This window comes from Prionailurus bengalensis, chromosome E3 (genome assembly GCF_016509475.1).
Source record: "Prionailurus bengalensis isolate Pbe53 chromosome E3, Fcat_Pben_1.1_paternal_pri, whole genome shotgun sequence".
In the NCBI taxonomy this organism is placed as follows: Eukaryota; Metazoa; Chordata; class Mammalia; order Carnivora; family Felidae; genus Prionailurus; species Prionailurus bengalensis.
The window spans coordinates 7,871,137-7,888,911 of NC_057357.1; the positions used below are offsets into that span (position 1 = coordinate 7,871,137).

The 17,775-nt window shown below is 47.5% G+C and overlaps 1 protein-coding gene across 1 annotated transcript in view; it reads right to left on the bottom strand.

Moving 5' to 3' along the window:
- Window positions 1–221: 221 nt before the first annotated feature.
- Window positions 222–17,775, bottom strand: part of LOC122471997 (NXPE family member 3-like) — a 29,710-nt gene continuing 12,156 nt past the window's right edge. The window contains 5 exon segments of the mRNA XM_043561278.1: window positions 222–984; window positions 2,954–3,166; window positions 3,273–3,346; window positions 8,435–9,113; window positions 9,116–9,158. Of these exon segments, the coding sequence (XP_043417213.1) occupies window positions 452–984; window positions 2,954–3,166; window positions 3,273–3,346; window positions 8,435–9,113; window positions 9,116–9,158 (1,542 nt within the window). The 3' untranslated portion in view covers window positions 222–451.

A 17,775-nucleotide genomic window follows, 5' to 3' on the forward strand; every position in this document is an offset into this window, starting at 1 on the left:
GTTACTGGAGGGGTTGTGGGAGGGGGGATGGGCTAAATGGGTAAGGGGCACTAAGGAATCTACTCCTGAAATCATTGTTGCACTAAATGCTAACTAATTTGGATGTAAATTTTTAAAAATAAAAAATAAAGTTAAATTATAAAAAAAAACCCAAAACACTAAAGAACTAGGAGAAAAATAGTTAAATGAGATGAACAATTCATAGAACCAACGCTGAGAACTGGCTAATAAAGTATTTTAAATTTAAAACTCACCAGGAACCCAATAAGTTTGAATTAAAATACAATAAAAAATCTTTTTTTCCCTCATCCAAAACAAACAAACAAACAAACAAACAAACAAACAAACAAAAAGTTAAGAGAAGAGGTACAGACAGCTGAGGGGAAGGGTTTCCAGGCTTGATCCTCACACCAGCGCCTCCATCCACACAGCCCAGGACCTGCAGAAGCACTCAAATGGGGCAAATGAAGGACAGGAGGAAGTTGACCTCATTGCGGACAATAAGCCGCCCTGGGTGGATCCTGTCGGGCAGAGCCAGACTGGAGGTCATATCCCAGGCGTCCACAAAGGCCACACGGAGGTCAGCAAAGGCGGCTCGGAGAAGCCGGTTCACCTGGAGGGTGAACCAGTCACTGCCATACACAGATTTGTAGCCGGTATTGGCCAGCTTGATGACCACGAGAGTGCGGGGCTCGTGGGCCAGCAGTGCAGCTACGGCTGCCCTGATCCCTGCGAGTCGTTGCACAAAGACAGATGGGGGAAAGGTGGTGAAGTGGGCGCCCAGGCCCAGCACCACCACTGTGTGGGGGCCCCCGGCCAGGCCCCCCAGTTCCCGGACCACAGAGTGCAGGGAGGCCACTGGTGTGTGCAGGGAGCGCAGGGGCCAGCTGTGGGCCCGCCAGTGCAGCACTATGCCCCGAGCGGTCTCCACCACCATCAGGGGCCCCGTCTGATATGTGGTGTGTAGATCCATAGGCTTCAGGGCTGTGGGGAGGACAAGAGGAAGCTTAGAGGCTAATATGGGACTGTACTTCTCGTTTAATTACATAGAAGATCTAGCATCAGTTTCCCCTTAGGACACAAGCATCCTCTGGCCCAGGCACCTGGTTATGTTCTCCCTAATCTGTGATATCGCCAGTAGTTACCAAGCCCCCAAACCTATTCTCAGTCCTCAGCCTCCCTAGCCCCTGGGGCATTTTGTCTCATTGATGTTCCTTTGGATGCTCCTTCCTTTCTTAGCAGAAAGGATTCAACTTGGATTGATCCATTGGCCCCCTCTGGCCACCCCTGGATGCAGACTTGCCCCAGGCTAGAGAGTGAAGGCTGTCCAGTGTGTCTTTGCACAATGGTGGCCAACCGAGGGAGCCAGAAGTTTCTGGAATCAGGTCTGGTCACTCAACTGTATGCCCTGATAGAGAGCTAGACACATCTGCAATAAAAGGCCCCTCCTTTGCACGATGTCTCTGCCTGCTTGCCCTACCTTGTGCTTCAGGGCTCTGTGGGCACAGGGGGGCACCTTTTTCTATTTCACAGAAAGGTGGCAAATCAGCTAGCAGAGGATCTGGTTTTCCCAACATTCTGTCATGAACTTCTATTCATCTCTAGATACACCTCTGTGTAGGAAAGTCACCTACTCCACTGCCACGGGCAGTGACCCTGGGAGGTCACCTCAGATTGCCTAAACACCAAATTAGAACTGGAGCTCTCTTTTTCCCTGAAGGAAGGGGCTGCACCGAGACTAACCCTCCTGGGAGGCAGAGGGCTTTGATACCTCAAGCAGGAGCGTACACAACAGCCCAGACCTCAAGATCTCTAGGTGGGGGCAGCTGGTACTTTTAGAACTTCTGTAAACAAATGGCGGCCCACATCCCTCTGGTGCCAGGAAGCCCAACATGGCTGCTCTCACACTTGTAGGTGACAAGGGAGAGCCTGAGGGGGTTCTCTTCCAGGAGAGCACAGACCCACCCTGCACACTTCTCTTTAGGATCATAGGAGACAGGTAGGGGAGGCAGCTCAGTGCTGACGTTCCTTCTTTCCTTGGCCCTCACATTGCCCCCGCTCCCTGATAAAGCATATTCCTTAACCCATGTTACATTATATTGTGGAATCTGTGCCACAAAAGTTGGAGGCTCAGATGCTACTCACCCTTCATGATGCTCTCACCTCTTTTAACTTTTATCCTCCAGGGAATAAATAAATATGAAACTCTGTCTGAAGCTTGGACATCTCAATTCACTTCCAGTCCCCTGTGTTCAAATGCCTCACGCACAGACTCCCCAGAAGACCTGCCCACACAACCCGATATGAAGAATATAAAATAAGTACACCATCTTCTACCACCGCTGTCCCTTGCTCCCACACGCAGTCAGGCACCCCAGTGATTTCCATTTTGAGTCTGTTTTCTGTTATCTGTAGTTACCTGGTCATCTCCCTTCTTTCTAGAAGCAATCAGTCAACAAGCTGTCAATTCCCCCAGTATAATGCTTCCTTTACTGCTGACCCCAATTTAGTCTCTCACCAGCCTGCATGCTGACCTACCAGTGTCTTATAACTGGTTTTTGTAATGTGCTTTTTCAACCATTCAGTCAAACAAAATGAAAACATTCAGTGTCTTCCCAAAGTCACAAGAGAAACCCCTGATTTCCCTACAGCACTTTTCTTAAATTCCAACTCTATTCCTGCAATATCCCTTGGCAAATCCTCACTTCCAGGTAAGGTTATCTATTCAACGTTCTTCAAACACATCCACCCTACTGTTAGAGCCTCTGATCATCCACCTAATTGTTGGCATTATGCGCAATCTGGGCAACCTGTTCCCCATCCCTGCCTCTGCCCCAAACCCAGTATCTGGTCCTTCCACAGCACTCTCCTGAAATGTTTTCTGCCTTCTCAAAGCCCTGGATCTTCTCTTTTTGCCTTAGGAGCCCTGCCCTCTCCCCTCACGGCCACTCACAGGGCACAGTGTCGCGCAGGTACTCCCACCACTGCCGAAGTGTGGAGTCCCCCATCATGTGGACGACGTGACCAGCCAGGCAGCCCAGGATGCTGTCAACAGTGGAGAAGGAGCGTCCGGAGCAGGACAGTGAGTGCCACACATCTTGGTGGTAGAAGCCAGAGGGCTTTGGGCCTGGGATCCCAGGGTGGCATGGTTGTCGAGGGGACAGAACTGTAAACAATTATTTGTGAGCAGAACAATCCGTGGGTACAGAAGAGTCTAAAGCCACAGGCATGGAACACGTGCTGCCTTTTCTGCAAGCCCCAGTGTCACTTACCCAGACTCTTGTTGCTCTCCTTGGCCACCCAGATTGGAGAAATACCCTGAGGGAGGACCTTGTCTGTCACGTTTCTGAAGAGAAACCAATTTGCAAGAGGGAAGCCCTTAATGGAAATGCGTGATGGGAAGGCACCCTGGGCTGAGGTGAGACTGGGGTTCTTGGAGGAAAGGAAGTTCTCAAAATCAAGGGCATCTGTCTAGTGTCAGGGCTCCTGGGAGATACTGAAGGCTTGGGGTCAGGAGAGGGATTGCAAGCTGGAGTTCAGGGATCCAGGTTCTTTGCCTCGGGGATCCCATCAGTGCAGGAAGCAGAGCTGTTTTAAAATGTACCCAGGCATGCGGCGCCTGGGTGGCCCAGTTGGTTAAGCGTCCGGCTTAGGCCATGATCTCATGGTTTGTGAGTTCAAGCCTCATGTCGGGCTCTGTGCTAACAGCTCAGAGCCTGGATCCTGCTTTAGGTTCTGTGTCTCCCTCTCTCTCTGCCCTTCCCCCATTCACTCTGTGTCTCTCAAAAATGAATAAACATTAAAAAAAAATTTTTTTTATGTACCCAGGCTTTTTGGGGAGGCCAACACATCAGGAGATGATGGCCATGAGAAAGACAGGGGGTTACTCAGAGTCCCTGAGAGGCAGGGGCACAGTGCACCACATGGGGCCACAGGGGGATGCACCAGGGTCAGTTGGGGGCAGAGGGAGTAAGAGCAAACAGAGGGCACAAACCTTTGTAGTGATTTTCACAGGAAGGAATAGGCAAGGAAGGGTAAGCAGCTGAGGAGGCTTGGGATTGGAGCATTTGAATGATTTCAGTGGGCTCTGGGCTGTAGAGGCAGATTCTGGTTGTCAGTAACTTGCTCTGGGGTGATTTCAGGCCCAGGACATTGGCCCAGACTGTAGGAGCCTGATAGAGGGAGGCAGGGTGGTGGGGTGCACTAAAATTGGGTGGTATGCTCAAGGCCTCTCTAAGAGCTAGCTAACCCTGGGAGGGGTTGGCCCTCCCTGGGTCCACATGGCCCCAAGGCATCAAAGCATCACAAAAATACAGGGAATTATAAACATGATTTATACAGGAAGGGGCTTGGAGCCTTTTGTAAGAAGTGCTAACTCTCTTCTTGGTCCTACTGGGCCCACTCCTGCTGGATTCTCCCCAATCACGATTAGACCAGCAGTTGTTCCCTGATCCCTGGGACTCGCTCTTCTCCTGGTTGCCAGGACTCCCCTACCAGGGCTCCCCTGGTAGCCCCTTGTGTGAGCCCCCTTCTTCCCATGCTCCAGGCTCAGCCTTCACTCCTCTATCCGGATCACACTCCCTCCCTTGGTGGTCTCACTTGGCCAAGATCTCCAGCCTAGACTTCTCTGCCAGATTCCAGGTTTGTGAGTCTAGCCATGTGCTCAACATCTCCACTTGGTGTCTAATGCATGTGACCAAACTCCTGATCTCTACCCCCACCCTTCCCCCCAACTGCAACTGTCCTTCCAGGGAAGCGGGCCCCAAGCCCCACAGCCACATGTGAGTTCTCGCTTTTTAGCACATTCCGTGTTCTCTCAGGACATTTTATGGGCACTGCCTTCAGGATATACCCAGAAATGAATCACTGTGGACACCTCTACTACTGCAACCTGAAGCAGAGGCCTCCTACCTTTCAGTCTCCCTGATTTTCCCTTAACCTGCAGTCCATTCTCAATGCAACGGTCTGAGACCCTGTAAATGATATGAATCATATCGTGTCCATCTTCTGCTCAAAATCCTGCAATGACTCCCTTTACACTTACAGCAAAAAATCAGTGTACTCACAGAGCCCTTCCTGTCATGCTGCATCCTTTGCTTAACACCGCTGGTCTTCACCTGCCCACCTCTCCGTCCCTCACCCCATCCCAGCTATTTGGCTTCCTTTGCTGTTCCAGGCACACTATGGCATTTCCTCTGCCTGGAACCCTCTCATCTCCGGTACATCCTGGGCCAACTCTCTCATTCCCTTTAAGTCTTTGCATGAATGTCAGCTTCTTCTTCTTCTTCTTTTTTTGTAAGTTTATTTCTTTTGAGAGAGAAAAAGAGAGCGAGAGAGCACGAGAGTGAATGCACACGAGTGGGGGAGGGGCAAGAGGGAAAGGGGGAGAGAGAATTCCAAGCAGGCTCCACACTCAGCATGGAGCTTGGAATGCCAAATTCTTAATGAGGTCTATCCTGACCCCCTATTTAACACCGCAACCTGCCCCCATCGGACTTCTAATCCTTACCTCGTGTATGTTTTCAATTTCCCCTAGCACGAATCTCCTTCTAGCGTTCTTTTTTTTTTTAATTTTTAAAAGTTTATTTATTTATTTTTGGGAGAGAGGGGGAGAGAGGGAGGGAAAGTGAGGGAGGGAAAGAGAGGGAGAAGGAGAGAGAGAGAATCCCAAGGAGGCCCTGAGCTGTCAGCATCAGAGCCCGACGTGGGCCTCGAACCCACAAACCTTGAGATCGTGACCTGAGCTGAAATCATGAGTCGGACGTCTAACCATCTGAGCCACCCAGGTGCCCCATCTCCTCTAGCATTCTATACTATTTACTTATTGTTATGTTTATTGTTTATCATCTTCTCTCCTGTTGTAAATAAGCTTTACCAAGGCAAGGTCCTTGCTGTATCTTCACTGCTGCATTCCCAGTTCCAGCAGGGCCATGCATGTAGAGTGTGGTCAGCATGCATTTGCTGAATGAAGGAATGGACTTACTGAAGGGGCTGTGTCTGAGGAGGAGAGGGGAACTTGCTTCTGGAAGGGAGAAGGGATGAGAATATCCCTACAAGCTAGAAAAATGCAGGAGTATGGCCTGCCCTGAGACTGTCAGGGCCCTAGTGCCCCCTAGAGGTGACAGCTTCAAGAAGCAGGTAAAGGATGATCTTAAGGACTCTCGACCCAGGTGGAAGACGCCTGCCCTCCCAGCAGAGCCCAAGATTACACAAGCTTGAACAGCGGGCACTTTGGGGAGGACTACGGGAGGATCCCAGATGGCCAAGGTGTCAGTATCTTTGCAGGACCCTCGGTGAAGGGAGCTCTTCCCACCAGCCTGGCTGCAGAGGTCCTCAGATGGGATTAAAGTTGATATACAGAAAACACCTGACCTTGGGGCTGCAAATTCATGTCCGTTATACATTCCTCACATGTGTGGTTATCTGTTTAACACCAAACTTCTATCAATACACTGTTAGCTCCCACAGGATGGGGCCACGTCTGCCCTGCTCTCCCATCCCCAGGACCTCTACGACTTTGGACCATGTCTGACAGAGCAGGGGCCACTCGACAGCAGCAAAACACTTGGGCCAAGATTGTAACAGCCAAGAGAGCTGGGATATGCTGTCCCTGTTCTAAGCACTTTATACACATTAAATATATTTGCTCTTCACCCCAAGTCTATGAGGGAAGTACTATTATTATCCCCCTCTATGAATGAGAGAACAGAGGTTCAGACAGGTTAAGTGACTTGTCAGAGATCACATGGATAGAAGCTGGCAAGTCGAGCAGGTGGAGCCAGGATCAGAACCCATGTACTCTCACTCCAGAGACTTCTGGGATGTACCCCAAGTGACATCCTGATATGGCTCCTGTTTTTACCCTTAGATTTATTTTTTAATGTTTATTTATTTATTTTGAGAGACAGAGCTAGAGCAAGAGAGAGTGCAAGTGGGGGAGGGGCAGAAAGAGAGAATCCCAAGCAGGCTCCACGCTCAGCATGGAGCCTGACATGGGGCTTGATCTCATGACTGCGAGACCCTGACCTGAGCCGAAATCAGAGTCGGATGCCTAACTGACTGAGCCATCCAGGCACCCCATAACCTTAGATGTATTTTTAATCGACCAATGCAAAAAGGATATGTGATTCTCCTTTTCTGACCAAAGGGAGCATAAGAATTGGTCTGGAAAGACCAAGGCTACCTGGTGCTAAATTCTCATGCCAGGAAGGAAATGTTAGTGGGAATTCCCCAGACATGAACTACCGAGAGCCTCCAGAGATGGGTACCTGGTGAGGCCAGCAGGCACCTCAGCACCGCCAGGGTCTACGGCTCGGCTCACCTCCTCCAGTCCTCATGGCAGCCAGTGAGAACTTCTGTGCTCCTTGGGGTGGTGCAGCAGCAGCCAGCCTGCTCTGTAAACACCTCTGGCTCTTCTCTTCCCCACTCAGTGGGGGTGTCCCTCCACCCCTACTCTGCCTCCACCCTGCCACCTTCTGGGACCCCATTTTTACCTCCATCCCCTACTCTCCCTGCTGGAGACCAGATGCGCAGGTCTCCCACCTTAAAAAATGCCTCCCTTCTCCCTTGGGTCTCTCTAACCCCCACCCTGCCACAGATCTCAGGGACAGTAGGCTGTCTGCCCATCTCCCCTCCATGACTCCCATCTTGTGTCCACCCAGGGAGGCTTGCCCCCACCCCCGCCCTGAGACTGAGGACAGTTCTCAGCCTTTCTCAGCTTCCGGGCTGCAGGCTCTGCTCCCCTCTCACTCGGGGGTCACATCCACCCTCCATACTCTCCGACCACATATGCTGGTAATTTCTACCCTACGTCTCTCCTTACAGGGGCAGTCAGAAGAGCAAAGATGCCTGCAATGCTTCTCTTCTGCCAGAGGTCCATGTTTCTCCTTCAAGCCTTAGCTAAATTGTCACCTGCCCGATCATCACAGGCAGGTGGGTTGCCTTTTCTCCATGTCCCCAAACCACTCAATGTATACTGCGCTTAGGCACTCATCACACTGTGTTTTCCAAAGTCATGGATCTCCATAGGGGCGCCTGGGTGGCTCAGTCAGTTGAGTGTCTGACTCTTGATTTTGGCTCAGGTCATGATCCCAGGGTCGTGGGATTGAGCCCCGTGTCAGAATCCACACTGAGTGTGGAGCCTAAGATTCTCTCTCTCTCCCTCTCCCCAAAAAACAAACAAACAAACAAAAATATAAGCAAACAAACAAACCCAAACAAAAGTCAGGAATCTCCTCATTGAAAACTTGTAGAGGGCAGGTATGCTGACCATTACACAGAAGTAGTCAGCACTTAGTATGAGACCTGGCACGCAGTAGGAAACACATCTAATAGAAGGGAATAGATGAACAAGGGTAGTTGTTCAGGCAGAATATCACAGGGACTGGGGTTCAAGGGTTAGGGCAGACATCTCAGATAATGCTGGGTTTCTTACCATGCCAGCAGGGCCTCCTCGTGTGGTGTGGTCACATTCCAGTAATGTCCACTTGAATGCCCTACCAGTGAGTTGCAGGGCAGGGTTGGGGGTCGAGCACAGAACCAGAGCTCACCAGAATCTTCATCCTTGTAGTGACAGGTAGACTCTTCCTTCCCAGTTAGCAGGGGGTTAACATTGCAAGTCACAATTTCTTCATATCCTGTGGGTCCTCGGAAATAGCCCATGAAATCAACTGTGGCCCATTGGTCTCTCCAGATTCCCCGCAGGACCCTAACTGCCTCGCTGGAGTGGATCAGCTGCACTCGCACCTGGGCCTGCCCAGCCCACAGCAGAGGGAAGGACAACAGGTAGGTGCCATTCTCCAGATCCTGGATGTCCCCAGGGACTCCTGCCTTCAGGTGGGGACCCAGCAGCTGTGCCCGAAACAGATCTCCACCACAGGTCTTGGGCCTGCCCTGGTGGTCTCTGGCGACAAGGATGGCCTCTAGGGAGCCTCCCAGGGTGTAGCTGGCCTGGGAACGATCCCTCAGGTGGTAGGTGGAAGTCTGGGGACTGGTGGAGGCCAAAAGGTCCCCCGCATCTCCTGGGGTGGGAGGCCAGTGCAGAAGATGGGTCAGGTCCGAGAGCTCCTTGGGGAGAGAGCCAGAGGACTTGCAGGCGGGGCGGGGCTGTGGGGCAGAGGGACCATGCTGTTAGGCCAGGAAACTCTGATGTACAAGATCTGTGGACAGAGAAAGAAGAAACTGTCAGTGGTTTGTGTCTCTTCACCTTTCTTCTGGGAAGGTATCAGTTCAACAGACGTAGTCCTCCTTTGCCTGGTGGGTCTCAGGCAGGAATCCTACCAGCCCTATGTCATGCCGCTTCTGATCCAAAGCTGGTGTGTGAGCTACCACCGCACACACGTGCAGATTATCATCTCATGTTTAAAACCCTATGTCTCGGGGAGCCTTGGGTGGCTCAGTTGGTTAAGTGTCTGACTTTTGATTTCAACTCAGGTCATGATCTCACCATTCATGGGATTGAGCCCCGAGTCAGGCTCTGTACTGACAGCACAGAGTCTGCTTGGGATTCTCTCTCCCTTTCTCTCTGCCCCACCCCCGCTCATGTGCATACACACACACACTCACTCTCTAAATAAATAAACTTAAAAAAAAAAACCCATATGTCTGTGGGTTTTGCTAAATCTCTCGGAGAATAAATACCATCTCTATCTCCCAGCCCCCACTGGCTTCTGCCCCATCACCTGCTCACTTGGGATGCATACACTCTAACTGCCAGCTGAGGGGGGTCCAGGCTTGGACCTGGCCTCGCCCCCCCCCCCCCCCCCCCCCCCCCCCCCCCACTTTCCAGCTCTCCTCACCCATTACACGTCCTTCTCTCTCTGGACTCCAAAACCCAGGATAAATTCTCCTTCCCCTTTGTATTTCCTCTTTCTACACCCCAACCTTTATAATCTCCATCCTGGATTTGAGAAGGAGGGTTTCCTTCACACACAGAGGAATGAGCTAGAGGTCCACCTTGGGGAGTAGTCAATGGAATCAGACTCATGGGGTCGTGGGGTTTCCCTGCATAGGAGGCAAAAAGGAGAGATGTGCAGATAGAAGGGAGCAGTGGGGAGGGAGTGGGCTGTGGCTCCAGCTATCTCTAGCCTCCAACCAAAATCCAAGTCTCAGGTAACCACAAGCCTAAATTGGCCTTGCCTCAGGGGGACATCGACATGGCTCAAAATCACAGTACGAATGCTCAGCAATTCCTCCCAGGGAAGGAAGTAAATCCAGTTTGACAGCCCATCAGTATTTGGTAGTCTCTAGCATTTATTTACCCTGCTTCTGATTTGTTCTCTGACTACACTTTAGTGTCAGGGATCTGGACCCCTTCGCTCAGCCTTTCCTCAGCACAGACATTAGGTGACACATACACACTCTGGCCATGTGATATTCCCATGTTTCACCAGGGCCAGGGCACAGGGGATGCCCAAGGCCCCTCCTTATGTATCTCCTGGATAAAATCAACATGAGCAGGAAGAAAGATTTGGGGCCTACATCAGGAAGAAAGGACTGCAGCACACGGGGAGAGAAAGGAGGAGCTATTTCCTTCATGCAGATCACTGGGACCTGCCCCAGAGGCACTTACTTAAGCCCCTGGAATTCCAATTTTTCTGTATAGTATGAGTTGTTGGCATAGTTTGGGACTGAGAACTGGGGAGCCACAGTCTTATCAGGCACCCATGCAACTGGGGAATGAGACCAGAGTCTGCCAGTGGCTCTGGGAGTGGCTTGACAGTGAGTCCTTTATCTTCAGGGCCTGTTGGAGCCACCACCCTGTCATCAAGCCAATAGTTAATGAGCTGGTCAGCAACTTTGATCAGTCAACAAGAAGGGATGGCCACTTTGTCAGGTTAGTGACAGGATGGAGGCTACTTCTCCTTCTCTTGGTTTCCCTTCCCTATCAGAGGAGAAATAGAGGGCGGAGGAATGAGGGAGATATGTGTGAGCAGAGCATGCCTCCCACAGACTCGTATCAGCCAGAACCTTGGCCGAACCTGGCAAGAGGGGACAGAGGGAGAAAGAATGGAGCAGAGGAGAATTTTGAACTGGATATGAAGGTGAAGTTTAAAATGAATAGAGCTGAGTCTTAGAGACACGAGATCGACTGAATTTCACAACTGGAATTGACTTAAAAGTTATGGAATGAGGGGTGCCTGGGTGGCTCAGTCGGTTAAATGTCCGACTTCAGCTCAGATCATGATCTCACGGTTCATGGATTGGAGCCCTGCATCGGGCTGTGTGCTCACAGCTTGGAGCCTGGAGCCTGTTTCAGATTCTGTCTCCCTCTCTCTCTGCCCCTCCCCCACTCACACTCTGTCTCTCTCAAAAATAAATTTAAAAAAAATTTTTTTTTAAGTTATGGAATAAGACAGAGATGTGGTTAAGGGGAAGGATAGCACTGAACAGACACATTGCATAGCAACAACTGGAAGAATTAAAATTGTTTCAAATTTATATTCCAACGAGGTTCTCCCTAAACTGGTTGTAAACTCTCTAGTAAGCATGGGCCTTTGGTCTCTGCAGGCTGTGATAACCCACATTGCAGTTGATGGCTATAGTCTTGCCCCTGGATTTTATTTTTTTATTTTTATTTATTTTTTTAGTGTTTATTTTTTGAGAGAGCATGAGCATGGAAGGGGCAGAGAGAGGGGGACAGAGGATTCGAAGCAGGCTCTGCACTGTCAGCTCAGGGCCCGATGTTGGGCTCGAGCTCATGAACTGTGAGATCGTGACTTGAGCCAAGGTCGGAGGCTAAACCAACTGAGGCATCCAAGCGTGGCTTGCCCCTGGATTTTAACTGCATGGACTTCAGTAGGCAAAAACTGGGTATCTGCTGTTGACTTTGATCTAAGAATCTGCTCCTAAAAAGGGGGTTAGATTATCAAGGAAAGAGAGCATATAGTTGTGGGGTTTTTTTGTTTGTTTGTTTGTTTTTTAATTTTAAGTAGGCTCCACACACAATGTAGGGCTTGAACTCACGACCTTGAGATTAAGAATCACATGCTCAGGGTGCCTGGGTGGCTCAGTTGGTCAAGCGACCGACTTTGGCTCAGGTCATGATCTTGGAGTTCATGGGTTCAAGCTCTGCATTGGGCTCTGTGCTGACAGCTCAGAGCTTGGAGCTTGCTTCAGGTTCTGTGTCTCCCTCTCTCTGCCCCTTCCCAACTTGTGCTCTCTCTCTCTCTCTTGCTCTCAAAAATACACATTAAAAAAAAAAACTTTTTTTTAAAGAATCACATGCTCTACTGACTGAGCTAGCTAGATGCCCCTAGTTTTGTTTGTTTTGTGTTTTGGAGTATATCATCTCCACCCAAGTCAGGGGGTTCATCTGTCTAGGGGGGATTAGGATTTGTTTAAAAGGATTGCAAAAGGGGGGTCTGGGTGGCTCAGTCAATTAATTGTCCAACTCTTCATTTTGGCTCAGGTCATGATCTTACAGTTCATGGGTTTGAGCCCCACATTGGGCTCTGCACTAACAGCTCAAAGGCTGCTTGGGATTCTTTCTCTCTCCCTCTCTCTGTATCTCCCCTGCTCTTTCTCTCTCTCAAACTAAATAAACATTTAAAAAAAAGGAATGCAAAGAAAAAGATGATACATAAAGGCCATAATGAAGGAGAGGAAAATGGACTAATTTTTAAAGCATGTTAAAATATCGGGGCAGCTGGATGGCTCAGTTGGTTGAACATCCAACTTTGGCCCGGGTCATGATCTCATGGTTTGTGGGTTTGAGCTCACATTGGGCTTTTGGCTGACAGCCTGGACAGCGCAGAGCCTGCTTCAGATTCTCTGTTTCTTTCTCTTTCTGCTCCTCCCCTGCTCCTTCTCTCTCTCTCTCTCTCTCTCTCTCTCTCTCTCTCTCTCTCTCTCAAAAATAAGCATTAAATTAAAAAAAATATTAAAAGCATAGTTGAAGCTTTCCAAAATGACTAGAGAATGAAGGAAAGAAATATATTACCAGAAACAAACCCTCCTCTACAAAGAAAGATGTGACACACAAATATTTTTGCTGACATTAAAATAACAAGTTATTCACATACTGGAAAATTCAAAAGCAGAAATAAGGCAAATGTGTTAGTAAGGAATTACTTTTGGCTGGTAGTAACAGACATTAATTTCATTGGCATAAGCCAAGAAAATTTAATTTTCTCTCAATGAGTATCTGAAAGTAGACAATTGGTAGCTTTGGTCTTAAGGATGTCAGACCAAGGTCTCTCTTTGCATTTCTCTCATGGTCCCAATAAAGCTACTGGAGCTCCAGTCATCACATTCATTTTTGGGCAACACAAAGGAGGAAAATCAGGGCATCAAGATAGCTTTAGAAGTACCACCCAACAACTTTTTTTTTATATTTCATTGACTACTCCTGCCTATGATGGAATCTGGACATAAAGTCTTCTCCCCTTTCCCTGCTGGGCTCATTACCCAGCTTTGAGTTAGTAGAGAAGAATGGGAGAATATTTCTAAAATGAGGCAAAAGCCTTGGAGTCACCAGATTTTGTTCAGGAACCTGTTGAGAGGGAAACCAACATGGGGCTAACAGGGAAACTGCCCTCGGGAGGCATGTTTCTTGGGGCAAAGCAATGGCTGTGCAAGAAGCTGTGGTCACAGCCTTTGGGCAAAGCATGGAAGATGCCAACACACTGATAGACAGATATATTTCTCAAGGTTGTGTCATTTACAGAACCCACACTTTATACAGCAATTGGATATCAGGACCATGGAACCTAAAAGGGAACAGGAAATTGAGATGTTTCAAACATACATGATGTGGGGAAGATGGGCCCTTTAAGTAAGATCTGATGAAGTTTTCCCTACTGCACACTTCCACAATTTTCAAAAAGAAGGAGATGTCCCACACCCCATTCTCTGGAAGAGGAAGCACACAGAGGTGGATTTTTCCTACTGCTATAGTATGCACAGGACACAATCACCCTTAGTGGGGGAAATGTCCCAATAAAATTTAACTTCATAGGCTGTGGACTTCAGACAACCACTGTAGACCAAATGGTGATCTTGAAACCAAGAAGCTTTTCTCTTCCTTGCCTATTGACTTGCCTTTGGCTACCTCTGAAGCTCAGCTTGTTTCTTTGGCAAAACCAGAGACTGGATTATATTGGGCTCTGGGAACACTGTTTCCTGGATTAACTGCTCAGAGGGGTGGGAATTTGCTACCATTTTCTAACTTTGGTGGGTATGGGTCTAGTGCTGTGATAGTCTGGGAGTCCTGTTGGCTTTGGAGGCCATTCTTCCTTGTTCTCTTTCTTCCTTCATTCTAAACTCTCAGGGCCTGTGTATGTGAGACAGTGATCCTGTATAAGTGTGTCTCTTGTGCAGATCTGGGCTGTCCTGCAGGCAGGTTTCCCTAGGTCTAGACTTGGGGAGGGTGTTTGTGACAGACACCGTTGGTTGTCCATCCATATTCCATTTTTGTATAGCCAAATGTGATACAATATTATCATGTAGAATATTATTATTGGTCTGAGCCAGTCATGACATCACATTCTACACCTCAATCTTTTTGAGAGTTTCTCAGCTCTGGCTATTAAGATACAAGGAGAGGTCTGATAACAGATACCTGAGACAGCTGTCACTCACCAAACAAAAAGGACCAATAAAGCTGGGACTGCCCCTATTTTATTTCCACCTAAGATGTGGATTCAGTGTCTGGAGGTGTGTCAGCCATCTTGCAATAAGAAAGAAAAGGCCGTTTCAAATTTTGTTTCTTCTCCACTACCCACATACTTCTTTCTGGTGCTGGGTGTCATAGGAAGCACTGGTATCATGGTAGGGCCTCTGGCTGTTTCTTTGTGTGGTGATGCTGGGTTGGCACAGGGTGGGGAGGAGTATTCCTGGAAGCCATTCCTATACTGAGACAACTAACTACAACTTAGCTATACACAAGAATGTCTGGAAACCACATCACATCAAAACTAAATGTTCCTCAACTCCAATTTCACTTAATAGGCTTAAAAAAAAAAAATGCCCGTGACCACTCTCACATCACCTGACATAGAGGAAGTTGTAATAGAAAGATACATGACCTTAACAGATTGAGGTTAAAATATTTTACTACTATAAAGTTACAGAACCACATGACACTGCTAGTGCCCCTCCCATGGTGTTGGTAGAGATCCAAGCTAGTTAGAGTCTGAACTTTTTTTTTTTTTTTTTTTTTTAACTAGGCTCCATGCTCAATGTTCAGCTTGAACTCAGGACCCTGGGATCAAGAGTTGTATGCTCTACTGACTGAGCCAGCCAGACACCCCTACAATCTGAACTTTGAGCCTCATTGGCTTCTTGGCAAATATGCCTCAGGTTATGGCAACAGCAATGCCAACTCTGCCCCCTGCTGACTGCAATATGAAATACCATAATTTATATGACATCTCAATTTCAGAGATATTCAAATGTGAAAAAATGCACATCTTGGAATTGATGAAATATGATATTTACAATATGTATAAAAGATAAAGGACTAATACCCAGAATATAGGAAGAATGACCACAGTCAAAATGAATACAATAAATAGTACAGTGGGAAAATGGGGAAAATACATGAACAGGCATATTACAAAAGGGGAACTGTAAAAGAAAATAAACATCAGAAAAAGATGCTCAACTACACTGGTTATATGAGCTAGGAATGGTTACAGAAAAGCCAAAGCACAGTGGCTTAAGAATGATGGTCTTATTTTTCTCACAAAATGAGATGTCCAGGAATAGGGCATGAAAGGCTGGTTAGTGGCTCCAACAATGTCATCAAGGATCCAGCCTCCATATGCTGTCCTTATTATGTTGACTTGCTGTTCCATGGTGCAAGATGGCTGTATATCCAGTGCTTATGTCCATGTGTCAGCAAGTAAAATGGGAAATAGCAAACTGTGCTTGGATTTTCCCCTTTAAATTAGGAAAGAAAACATTTTCCAAAAGCCCCACCCAGAAGACTTTGGCTTTATATTTCATTGTCAAGTGTCAGTTGACCACCAGAGCTAGGAGAATGACATTATCATGATTGGTTGAGACCAATTACAATTCAGCCTGGAGGGCTTAGGCTTGGGTAAGGATTCATCTTCCCTGAAATTCAGGGATTTCTGAAGTAGCATGCTAGTAAACCAACTCTCCGGAAAGACAAAAAAGTCCTGGTTTAGAGGTTCTGTTTTTAGAGAAAAGTGTTTAACAGATAACTGATAGTCCTTTGCTACAGTCAATATTACCTTTTCAGTGTCCACTTCAGATGTGACCAAGGTGGATAATGGATAAGGAGGAACTTCCCAGATGATGAAGCCAAGGACCATGGAAACCAATGTGTGGGGAGCCCTTCCCAGGGAGTAGAATGATTATATGCTGAATGCTTAGCTCTTCTCCTCCCTTCCCAAACCTCACCCCCAGCCTTCTTCCCAGACTCCCCTCCTAGAAGACTGACAGCTAAGCACAGGCCACCAACCTCAAAGCAGAATCCTGGAAAATCTCTCTGAGGAATCTGACCTGAGAGGAAAGACCTAATGGTGCTAACATACAGGTTCTCCAATCACCCTACATTGAAAAGCCACCACCCATAAAGCTTTCCATTTGTTTATTGCTAGTACATAGAAATACAGTTGATTTTTATATTTTGGTTTTATATCATTTAACTGTCCTAAATTCACCTTTTTTTGATTTACTATTTTCTTCTTAAGGTGTTCTTCTTTTTTTTTTTTTAATTTTTTTTTCAACGTTTATTTATTTTTGGGACAGAGAGAGACAGAGCATGAACGGGGGAGGGGCAGAGAGAGAGGGAGACACAGAATCAGAAACAGGCTCCAGGCTCTGAGCCATCAGCCCAGAGCCTGACGCGGGGCTCGAACTCACAGACCATGAGATCGTGACCTGGTTGAAGTCGGACGCTTAACCGACTGCGCCACCCAGGCGCCCCAAGGTTTTCTTCTTAAATGACATCCCCCTGCCCCTGCCCATGTAAATGACATATCAATGATATTGATTCTCTATTCCATTAACATGGTATATCTCTTAATTTATTTAGGTCTTCTTTGATTTATTTCATCAGTGTTTTGTAGTTTTCTGTGAACAGATCTTGCACATATTTTATTACATTTATACCTAAGTATTTTTCTCTTTTTTGGGTGGTGCTGTTGGAAATGGTATTTTTAAATTTTTTGATTCCAATTGTTCATCTATAGAAATATAATTGATTTGGTTTTTCAAAAAATTTTTTTAATGTTTATTCATTTTTGAGAGACAGAGCACAAGCGGGGGAGGGGCACAGACAGAAAGGGAGACACAGAATCTGAAGCAAGCTCTAGGCTCTGAGCTGTCAGCACAGAGCCCTACATGGGGCCTGAACTCACAGACTGTGGGATTATGACCTGAGCCGAAGTTGGATGCTTAACCAACTGAGTCACCAGCCTCCCAAAAAAAAACTTTTTAGACAGAGACTTCCTTTCCAATCTGCATACCATTTTCTCCCACTGCCTTATTGCACTGGCTCAGATTTCCAGTACAACGTTAAAGAGGAGTGCTGGAAGTAGATATCCATGCCATATTCCTGATCTTTCTGAAAAGCATTCAGTCTTTAACCATTACGTATGATTAAGTAGATTCCCTTTCTCAGGTTAAGTAAATTCTCTTTTATTCCTGCTTTGCTAAGACTTTTAATCATGAATAGATGTTGAATTTCATCAAATACTTTTTCTGCATCTATTGAGATGGTCATGTATTTTTCCCTTAGGCCATTAACATGGTGAATTATATTTAGTGATGTCTGAATATTGAGTCAGCTTCGTACACTTGGGA